Consider the following 11,560-nt stretch of genomic DNA (forward strand, 5'->3'; position numbering starts at 1 on the left):
TCACCCCGTCAGGAAGGATGGAGAAGTCAGTGATGGCAGCACTGCGCTGCGCCAACCCTGTGGTGAGACTGCCGCGAAAAATAGCGTCTGGAACAGAGAGCTGCACAACTGCTGTTGTTGGGCAGGCCCTGCTTCTCTGCGAGAAAAAAAGATGCTTAATTCCAGAATAATCTTGGGTGGAAAAGGAAGTAGAATGAGTACATTATTTTTGGAGGGAAAATGGAGTGAAGAGGTAAAAATGTAGGAAGAAAAAACTCGGAAGTGATCGCATGCAGACTTGTGAAATTCTTTGTGTCTGTATTGCCAAAAAACAGACTGCCTCAATTTTTGAAGGAAATGCAGAGTTGTACTTTTTTAGGTGTGAAGAGGCAGCATTTTGTGTGTCAGGGGTTTAGCGCTGTGATTTCTAAGGCGTGAAGGAAAGTTCATTGTTGGGCGAACATAATACGTATCTAATGCTGGCGTTTTCATCAAATGAGGAGTCGAGGCCCAAGTAGATCGAGGGCGGGATAAAACTCAGTGGTGTGCAGGAATACTTCTAATCATGCTTTGAGCAGGATTCCTGTACTGTAATTTTTACAGCATTGCAGCTGTAGCGATGTTTCAGCTGTAACAACTTACTAGGACCTCGGTTGTGCCCTACTGGGAGAGGACTAAAAGGTTGTGTGCCATGTTCACCCGTTCCTAGAAGTACGAAATAGATGCTGAATCCGGTTTTCTGATTTGAAGGCCTCTTAAATACATGTTTATGTGGGTTGCTGCATAGGAATTGGAATTACTCAAACGTTTTAAAATGAAGTGTGTGTATATACGTTTCTCTGAGCTGTGATGACACTGTTGGGTTATGGTGCGGAACAAGTGAGGCTTCTTAACCGTGGCTGTGTCATCTGTGCTGGTTGGACGTAACCAAAACAACTTTACAAATACTGCTTTTGGTCAATTACATGGTTCTTCTTTTCTTAACTTTATTTTTAACTTTGTATTGCAGAGGAAGTACCAAGATTAATGCCAGAAGAAGGGAGCATGTATTATCCAAGGGTGCAACACTACAGAGAGCTTTTAGACTCCTTGCCTATGGATGCCTACACGCATGGCTGCATCCTGCACCCCGAGTTAACAGTGGACTCCATGATTCCAGCCTATGCTACCAGCAGAATTCGTAGTATGTACTGGTATAGCTCTGAATGCCTATCAGTTAATAGGATGTTGCATTACATTCATCTTGTGCCTTCAGTGCACCTTACGCAGAATATATTGAGCATAGATTTCCAATTTTAGTTGCAGTCCTTGATAATTTGCGCATATACTTTTTATTGATTATGTAGTCTGTTATGATTTGAAAACAGGAAAGAGGAAGTGTCATTTTTGAGGTGTCTGTGGAATTAATTTTCCTAATTATTGAAAATGTGCTTCTTGTGCATAGCAGAAAATGGCAGCTGTGACAGGTGTGAGTATTTTATTTTCTGATCTTGCTGTTCATGCTTATAAAGGAATTTCTAGGGAACAGCTCTATTACTGCTCACATCAAACCACTACACTGAAGGAAACCCATTTTTTTGCAATTGTAAACTTGTAATAAGTTTACCTATTAAATTAAAGCAATTGCTTTCCTCTCAAAGTGGTGCAAATGCAGGTTAACCTCAATGAAACAGAGTATGTTCATCTACTATATTATAAGAGAATTATCAGTCCCTTTTTGTCTGAGGAATGTACTAGTGTCAACTTGGTACCAGGGTAGGGAGGAAGAAAAAAAAGTGTGAATAAGTAAGTAGCTTGAGTTCATTAGACCAATGGAAATCATTAAAGCACAATTTAAACCAAAATCCTGGGTGCAAATAACACAACAATATAGAATCAGGATAAAGGATGAACCAGTGGTCTGGCAGAATCAACGGTAAAATGTCTTTTGACTTCCTTGGTATTGCTATTTTACCTGATGGACTTTTATATACATACCAGTTTCCCATGAAAAAATATATTAAGGGCAGAGGAAATAACTGTAGATTATGTTGCCCAGTCCCCTTTATAACAGAGAACCTCCTGAAATGAGCCCCTGTTTCAAATCCAGTAGTTTGCTTAGTTTAAACAACGTTCAGTGATACTCAGAAAAATCGTTGACAAATAATCTTTCAGTTCTCATAGCTCTTTTTTTTTTTTTTCCTCCTGGGTTTGGATGCCAGAACTGGACAGCAGATTCTGTTCACTTTTGGTATCAGATAAGGAGATAAATATTTAATTCTTTATTCTTGTTTTTTTCACTGTATGTATGTTCAAGGACTCCAGCGTTACTTTCAGCCACAGAAGTGCGCTGGAAATCCTTGTTCAGCTGGTCGTGGATCATGACCTCAGTCTAACTTTTCAGAACTGCTTGCAAGCTTACAGTCCTCTCACCAAGAAACATGGCCTGCATCTTATGCTTCAGTTTATATTTTACATTGGACTGTATTGAAACATCGATTGGTTGCTTAGGCCCAGTTTATCAACCAGTCCAGACCACTGCATATCAGTGCCATGTTTTTTCTTGATTTATGTCCCTTCTAGTCTTTGTACCGTGGCAAACTTAAATTAATGCTTTTATGTTTCCTTTTAAGTATTACGAAAGAACTAAATAGTTCTAGGACAAGGATCAAATCCCGAGAACATGGCTGGATGACGATTCCCTGTTTACGGTTGTGTTCTGAGATCCCTTATTTTTTTTGTCAATGTCAATGCTTTATATCGAATTAATTTTTTGTATGATATTTTAGAATGCTCCGTAGAACAAAGTCAGATAGTGCAGAGACTTTGAAATGTAATACAACTATACTATTACTAAATTCATAATATTATTAAAGATGACATTGTGTTAGTTTGAAAAATTCTATTTCGACAAGCTGTGTTATCCTTCTCCTTAAAGTTTTTGGCAAGTCAGTTCTCTTATTAGCCACTCTGTTACGTTGTCAGAAGTGAAGTCAGGCAGTTAGTTTTCCTTATAGTTGCATGAGTTATCCTTTATAAAATATCAGTGCAGAATTAGTTTTCTTTCTGTCTGCTGGAAACTTCTTGAGCATTGCAAAGTATTTAGAAGTCAGTGGTGCTGGTTCAGTGATCAATGGTTATTTAAAAATAAATTCTTTATAAAAAGTCTCTGGAGAGATTTAGAATGGGTAATTTCAGCAAGAGTAATTAGCATTCTTTTTTTTTACTGAAGTAACATGAATTATTCTCTTATATCAGTGTACTGTCTGTTTTTCTTTTTTCCCCCAAATTTGGATGCTAACTGTTTATTGAAGAATTTTACTTTACTCATAGGCATTATTGGTAGCTTTTCTGTTTTCACATGGTGATAGTCAGTGCTTTTATTACAGTTCACTTTACAACATTGTCTTCTGTTCTGCTGACTGTATGTATTCTTCCCCTCTAGCTTCTAGTTGGTATAAATTGTTGTCAGTTTACACACACACATTCATATTGGTAGAGCTAAAATTATTATTTGTCTAAATTGGGATGTTTTCTTACCTTTTTATACTTAAAGCATAGCCTGCTTTCTTGATTTGAGGCATTTTTTTGAATAGCTTGTGGATGTTCCTAAACAATTCCCTTGCTTGTTCAAACTTGTCCTGGATAGTTTAGTTTTCAGCTTTGAAAAGCTGATCTTTTTCAGAGTGCTAGATATAATAAGCCACCAGCCAGTTATGTATTATGTTTATGCATACCAAATTCAATTAAGTAATTAATTGCATATGTAAGATTTTAGTTGTGTGATTACATCCTTCAATTGCTTCATATACTATGTTGAAAGATGGCTTTCACAGTCATGTCAGGTTGAAACAAAGAATACATAAAACAGTGAGTTCATTATTCTCTAGCAATAATTTTTTAATCCGTTTATAAGACTTAATTGGAACTAATCTTGATTATCAAGGATAAGTGAGAGGTGATTCATGCCCTATAATTATTCTTTTGTTCTCAGTTTATTACTAGAAATATGTATTTTTAGAAGATAACTTATTATTCACTATCTTTTGGTATTCTAGGTCTCTAAGTATGGCATTTTCAAGCAAAGCCCCATTTTAAGGAGAGAAAAGACTATACATGTGTAGTAGAAATCAGTAAAATTATCTTACATTTTTGGCATCATTCCTTCTTTAAGTCATGTTTTTCTAGAACATCCATATACTCTGTAATGAACATTTCCAAAAGGTATCAGATTTTGGTGTCACATTTTAGCCAGCTGAAAGCACCTTGGTTCCATACTCAGTGGTATTTAGGCTGTTGCTGTGGAATTATGCATGTGACCTATCTGCACTTTCACAGCATGAAAAGTGTGTTAGGAACCCAGGAACTGAGGTACAAAAACATCAGAGACCTAAGGTATTTGTAGTAGAATTTCATGGATTTAGCACAGTTTTTGGCAGCAAAATGGTTTTATCTGAATAAGAGAAAAATATTAACACAAATTCCTCATTCTTGCCTGGCTGATCACCAGTTTGTAGAGTTCACTGCAAACTGATGAGCAGAAGGTGTGGTGAGGTCAATTTATGCAGCAGTTAAGTTTTCCAAAACATGATGGTTTTGAATCCCAACTTGGTGGTGGTGCTTCATTGACGTACCACTTCCCATTTCTTCGGTGTGATATTTGTACACAAGCTATTGATTAGTTCCTGTGGATTGTATTATGGGTATGTTTGGATATCTAATGTCATTCTTTTGGTTTTTTGTATCAGGCCAAATAAGTAACACAGAATCAGAGTTGAAGAAACTTGCGGAAGAAAATCCAGACCTTCAAGATGCCTATATAGCAAAACAAAAGCGCCTTAAAGTAAGAAAACTCTTTGTATTTCCCCTCCCCTTTATTATGAGCTTGTTAGCGTCAGATTTTTTCTGTCACGATGTAAATATTTGTTTCACATGTCATTACCAGTAATGTCATGCAGTGATTTAACCCTACAAGGCATGAAGCAGTCTGTCCCCCAGATCAGCTACACACTTAAAGTGTGTGCTGAAGTATTGGACTGGTCCCACTGACTTCAAAGGTAAGTACACATCAGTGCTGGTCTTGGGCTATTGAACACCCTGCAGGGTAAGGCAAACCTCGATATCTAGCATCTCTAATGTTTTTCTTCTGATATCTGAATTGTCACCACTATCCAAATGGTATCCAGCTGACTGTGTGGAGAAAATAATCACATTTTATGAATAAGACTGTAGTATCTAAGTAAAAGTGTATCTGATAAAAGTATAAACTCCGTACAATGATTAAAACACTAACCTGTATATATATTTAGTCTAAACTGCTGGATCATGATAATATAAAATACCTAAAGAAAATACTGGATGAACTGGAAAAAGTTTTGGATCAGGTTGAGACTGAATTGCAGCGGCGAAATGAGGAAACACCAGGTAAGGAATTATTCTTGCTAAGTCCTGTTGATGCTTACGTTTGGGCAGACTGAATAAACTTGTTGACAGCATCATTATAGGACTGGTTTTAATGTGCCTGATGTGATACTTTTAGAATATACTGATCTAACATCACAGAAGTGATCAACACTGTTTTAAATACTAGTTTATTGACTCGGCTGCTGTCAGTGAGTTCTCATGGTCTTATGAGAGTGCTTGATCACATTTTCAGCATAGTGACTATAATTAGCTGCACAATTTTGCAGTATTTTATCAACAAAACAAGAAAAACCTTAACTACAGAATGTTATTCTTGATGTTGTAGTTGTAGGCCTCAGTTCACTGTAATGATCACAACCTTAATGTTTAACACAGGTTTATTACAATCTTGTGTAAACACTGGGCTGATATTTGTGGTATATGCAGAATTAGCAATCTGATAAGTGCTTTAATCATTAAGGAACCCCCCTCCCCTACCCTCTTGGAAAGCAGTGGTGTTTACCTGCCGTCCACCCAAATGAAAGTCGAATTTTGTTTAAATGTGTTTAGTCTTCTGCTTATTCGGAGTCTGGTCCAGCTCCCAGTGGTGCTAATAGGAATCCTTCCTCTGACTTCACTGGGAGCTGCATGAAGCATCAGTCAATATCAACTGCATCTGCTCAAATCAATAACTCTTTGTGTTTGGCTCTATAAATAGCTGTTGTAATAATTATCAGTTACTATCAAGACAGTAGATTTGAACCAGCGATTGAAAATCTAGGTTAAATTTTCTACTGACTCAACAGCAAAAGAGTCACAGAAAATGTTTTAATTCGCAAAGGATGGTAGGATTTTTTTCAGCAAACATAAGTCTGTCACCATTTCCAGCAACCCCTTTGCTTTCTCTGCTAAATAGCCTTTCCAAGGAGTCAACTGATACAATATTGATGAGCTTATGAAAACAGCCAGGATCACAGGATTTAGTAAAACATACGGCTGTTACCTGCCTCTTGGAATTTTGTATGAGGTATTCACATTTTTGAGGTTTGTGAACAATGCTTCTCCAGGTCCTGGTCAGCCTCTCAGCTTCTGCTTCTGTTGCTACTGCTCAAATCCCTCATTCACTTACTGCTGCTGCCACTGCAGGCATCTTTCTTTCACACAGGTTAGCTTCTTTGGTCTTCCTTTCCATCATCTTACTTACATAATGCACTGGATGAATCCCTAGGTATCCTTTCAGCAACGTAGGATACACTCATTCTCTGCAGAGGCCTTTCTTCCAGACCTGCATAACCGGTCAAAATGGACTGCTACCAGCGGTGTGCCAAACTGTTGCTTTCCTCTGGTGGCAAATGAGTTGAAAGGGACATTGCAAAATTTCTCTGTTTCCACAGAGATGCTGCTGAATGTTTTCATGCCAGCGGTTTTGCCTGCCTGTTGTGTGGGAAGAACTGCAAAAGGTTGCAAATGAGGAGGGAACGGCATAGTCCTTTCTGAGATCTAGGCTAGAGCAGAGGTCTCATGCTGGCAGCTATGCTAACTACCAAATTTCATATCCTGGGTTTCAAAAGCTCTTGGTGTAGTCGGTACAGGTCAGCCCTTTCAGGTGGTGGTGGTTCAGATCACTGAAGTTAGAGGTGTGATGCTGCCTGGCAGTGCCTGCTCTGAGCCATCCCAGGAAGATTCACCTCTTTCCTTTGACTGGAGAGGGAGCCTGGGGTCTCCATCTGTGCTCCTGACTAATGGTGGGCAGTGTCCATCGCTTCTCAAACTTCTCAGTGTGAAAGCCCCATGGTTTGGGGTCTAGGAGGCACAAAGGAAGGACGGGTAGACAAACTCTGTCTTCTTGCTGAGCTGATGTGTTTGGTGCAGGTCAGTCATCTGATCCTTTTCTTTCTGACTTGAAAGTCTCCAGCAAATTAGCAGTTCTTGAGTGAATGCCATAGAGCTGAGTGACACAGGCAAGATGATAAATTCTTCAGGCAAGTGGTAGCTTTTCAGTAAAAGCTAAACTGCCTTCTTCCTTTCCACTCCTGTTTAATTTAATCCAGATTTGAGAAATGTAGTTGAGGAAAATAAGTATTTACTGTGGGTTTTAATTTATGAACCTGAAATGTGACTCTTTTTTCCTTAACAAATGTAGGCCAGGCTGCTGAGCCTAAGACCTTACAATATTGTGTGAAGAATGGACAGGGATTAGTAAAATGTTCACTGATTAAAGTCATATCTTAGCTGAAGTGTTAGTGGTGTTTATTAGACAGCATTTTGAAAGAGCACTAAACTAAATGTTAGCCCATGGAGGCTTCTATGTGTGCTTGTATTCCATTAGCAGCTAATTCTTTATGTTTTATCTCTGCTTAGAAGATGAGAATCAGCCTTGGCTCTGTGGTGATTTCTTCAGTCTGGCAGATGTATCACTTGCCGTCACATTACATCGCCTGAAGTTTCTGGGATTAGCAAGAAGAAACTGGGGAAACGGAAAGCGACCCAACTTGGAAGCCTATTATGAGCGTGTCCTGAAGAGAAAAGCATTTTACAAAGTTTTAGGACACGTCAATAATATATTAATCTCGGCTGTTCTGCCAACGGCATTCCGCGTGGCCAAGAAAAGGGCGCCCAGGGTTCTCGGCACCACCCTGCTGGTCAGCATGATAGCGGGAATGGGTTATCTTGCTTTCATGTGTTTTCGGAAGAGGTTTGCCAACATGATGTTATCGATTAGAACCAGGCAAAATTATTTTTAGACCCGTCTGTCCCTGGTGGTGAGTGGAGGGCATCTCTACCCCCCAGGAAAAATATCCCAAATAAAATATAAACGTAGAAGAAAGGTTATATCTGTGAATTAGAACACTGTACACAGTAATCGTCTCCTGCTGTTGTATAATTGGATTGGCAATGCTGAGATACTTGTGGAAAATATATGTTGGAGGGACAACAAAGGAAAGAAGAGACTTTCTTTTCAGATGAGGACCTATAAGGGCTGTGACAGTGCTTTGTTAAAGTGGTTATTGTCTCCTTTACCCAGTAGCTGACCTAATTATAATGCTTTTATTTAATAGATATGCAGCAATGTGACAGCTTTTCACTGTTGGTGAAATGCATTTCTGTGCAGAAACCAGCATTATTGAAATACTGAAAATAGCACTTACTTTAAATGCTTGGAGTAGGATTTAAGTGGAACATAGGCTCTATGCCTGTTGTCTGCGGAAGTGAGTATCTTTGTACTGATTAATGTCTATTGATTTGCAGTTGGACCTTTAGGAATGTGTTAAAAAGTAGGCTTGTGGTCACTGTATGTTCATGCAGCAGTACAGGAAGAGACCTGAAACACATATGGACATCAGTGATTTGTGGGCCACATGAGTGAAATTCTCCAGAGGCATCAGCAGTCAACAGATGCTAGACTTCTGCTGAAATACAAAACAATTTTGATTAGTTTGGGTACCCAGGTACCCAAACTCGGCCACAAGCCCTGGCTGAGTCAAACCAAACTATCTCAGTGCACATTTCCTGCTTTCATTGGGGTGGCTTGATACAGTTGTCTCCATATTAGTGTCCCATGTACCCTTTCTTGTTTCCACTCTGAGCACTGGCTATTTTTTGCACACTACTTGGCTATGTTAGCAATTGCATGTGCCTCTATGAAATGTTTGCCCACAACGTGCCGCAGCCATCTAGAAAACATACGCACAACAACGCATTTTGTAAAAGTAATTTAAAATAGTTCACTGTCTTTCAATCTGGTTAGGTAGCCTGGATTGAAGGTGAAACTGTAATTTAGCAATCTGTTTACTTATGGAGAGGTGTCACATTGGTGGTAAGTGAAAAATATAGGTCGGTTTGGAGACAGATTATTTGTACTGCAGATTTTTTGCGAAGCTGCACTATTGTAGCATGTAGGAAAGGTGTAGGAAAACACTTTGATTACTTCCCACTACTCAGCAGATGCTGAGAGTTTTATTAGGTTTGAACTGAGCTCCTGTTTCAATGAGAAATGCACATTTACGTGAAAGTAGACTTTGAATCATTTTGCAGCAAGAAAACAATTGGGAAGGGCTGAAAATTCTCATAACAGTTTAGTAAGATTTTTATATTCTTGATGAATGTCTGAAAGCCTTGGAGATTTGTTTACGTGTTGTAGATAACTGCAACAAGCAAAACATAGCTTTAAATGTTTGCCTATCAACAACCAGTGCTAACAGGCCTAAGTACATTTTAGACCCAGTGCTGGTGGCTGTGGTTTCACTGTACAATTGCTTTTGAGCGTTAAGAAGATCTCTCTCAAGTTTGCTGGAGAGAACTGAGGCAGTTTCTGTCTGGGTAGTCTGACCGTCTAGCAGATATCAAAACGGATAAAATTGTTCAATATTCCTGCTTATAATTTAATATTGTGCTAGTTGTCTAGCAAAAGAAGACCTAAATCTCATTGCTCCCTTTCAGTAATAAGAAACATCTTACCTAGGAAACAATGCTTTTTTTAATTTGTCAAAAGACAGTTTTATATAATTCTATTTCATGACCCAATTGTTCTCAAGAACTTGTTGAATCAAATGTGCTCTATTTAGAAAAGCTTTATCATCTCTAGAATAAGTTTAATCCAGCAGTACTATTAATGTGCTGGCAGCTTTAGCTGAGTTTGTTTGTATATTGCAGTTCATCTGCATTTACTTGTAACCAACAAATTCCACAGAGTTAACAAACACAGAGTAAGGCCCATAACTTAATGCTTCCCTGGCAGGTATTTCTGTCAGGCCATCTGTAAAATATAATCTGATCAAGTCACGGTAAAATTCAATATATATGACTTAGCTTTCTTTAGAATTAATTTATATTTTACTTTTTCCTTCCTCTTTTTTTTCAACATGTTAGTTCTAGATAAGAACACCTACATCCCCAGAGGCACGCCAGTTTAGTTCACGCTAGCAGCCCTGTGGGCTGTGGTACAGGCTAATTATTGATGAAGCAGTTTTACTTCCCCCCAAACCTCAGTGATCTCTACGCTTCAGCTAGCACTCGTTGCCTGCCAGGAGCTGCAGGTACTGTTGGGAAGGACTGAAATGACCACCAGATGTCAGTGGTCCTCCAGGGCTACACTTTGCCATGCCTCGGAGATGTGCAGGAAAACGCTAGTTTTCACAAACAAAATGTTTGTGATCTCAGTATAGGATGGATGTGAGCATCCTCATCAGACTAGCAGCCTCGCAAGAGCTCTTGAAACAACTGCTTTGGTCTGCTACAGGCTCGTTCTCTGGTACCTGCCATTTATGCTTGTGTGTAATTTCTACACTGGATAAATAAAAGGGCAAAGTTGAAATAATAGTTCACATTAAAATGAATGTCACCGAACAGCAATTAAACTTGTCGTCTGCAGGAGTGAATGTGGATAGAATCTTTACTGTGGAAAAGTTTGGATCCTTAGTTTAATTCATGTCTGTTAGTTCAACTATTTGATAGCCTACTTGTTTTCACTGCCCTGAAATACTCTGTGAAACGTCGATTTCTGTACAGGTGGCAGCAAAAGGCTTATCCATGATTAAATTCCTCAAAATAGGATGAGATTTAGAAGCACATAGGCTGTATATGGCTCTTTGTGCAGGATAGCTTTTGTGTGGTGCTTGTAAAGTTTCTTTTTGGCCTGGCGTATTTTCTTTCCTGTGGTACCTCTGTATACTATTTAGATTGGATACAGAAGCAATCTTCTGGTTTTCATTTACTGTTTGCTCTCATATCACACATCAGATATATTTCATATCATATCCTTGTATGTGGGACCTGCACAATAAACATCGATTCTAAGGCCACTTTCTAGACTGGTTTATGTCTTCTGTATCAGTAAAACAAAGCACATTTGAGGATGACACAGCATTGCTGTAAAGAGTTTAATGCTATTCAGGGAGAGATGCCTCTGATATTTCAGTTTAAAAGGTGTTCAGCAGATTGCTTTGCATGTATCTGGAAACAACACCTACAATGATAGTTTTCTTTGGTTGCCTGTCTGAGCTGTATATGCATGAAGCTCGACAGAAGCCATTTAATAATGTAAAAAGCTCATTTAAGGAAGATGGGCAAGCAGTTTTTGTGTTTTCAATTAATCCATGTCAAAAAAAACCCACTTCCCTTCCGAGTGTGACCCTGATTCTTGGCTTACTTTGTTGAGCTGCAGAAGCTGGGGCTCCTTTCTGTAAGGTACCTGATAAAC

The 11,560-nt window shown here is 38.8% G+C and overlaps 1 protein-coding gene across 2 annotated transcripts in view; it reads left to right on the forward strand.

Annotated features, from left to right (window-relative positions):
* Positions 1-11,151, forward strand: part of GDAP1 (ganglioside induced differentiation associated protein 1) — a 34,040-nt gene extending 22,889 nt beyond the window's left edge. For both annotated transcript variants that reach the window (XM_075494831.1, XM_075494830.1), the window contains exons 3-6: positions 989-1,162; positions 4,707-4,801; positions 5,268-5,382; positions 7,723-11,151. In XM_075494831.1, the coding sequence (XP_075350946.1) occupies positions 989-1,162; positions 4,707-4,801; positions 5,268-5,382; positions 7,723-8,105 (767 nt within the window). In that variant the 3' untranslated portion in view covers positions 8,106-11,151. The remainder of the gene's footprint in view (positions 1-988; positions 1,163-4,706; positions 4,802-5,267; positions 5,383-7,722) is intronic.
* Positions 11,152-11,560: the final 409 nt, after the last annotated feature.

This window comes from Mycteria americana, chromosome 2 (assembly GCF_035582795.1).
Source record: "Mycteria americana isolate JAX WOST 10 ecotype Jacksonville Zoo and Gardens chromosome 2, USCA_MyAme_1.0, whole genome shotgun sequence".
Lineage (NCBI taxonomy): Eukaryota > Metazoa > Chordata > Aves > Ciconiiformes > Ciconiidae > Mycteria > Mycteria americana.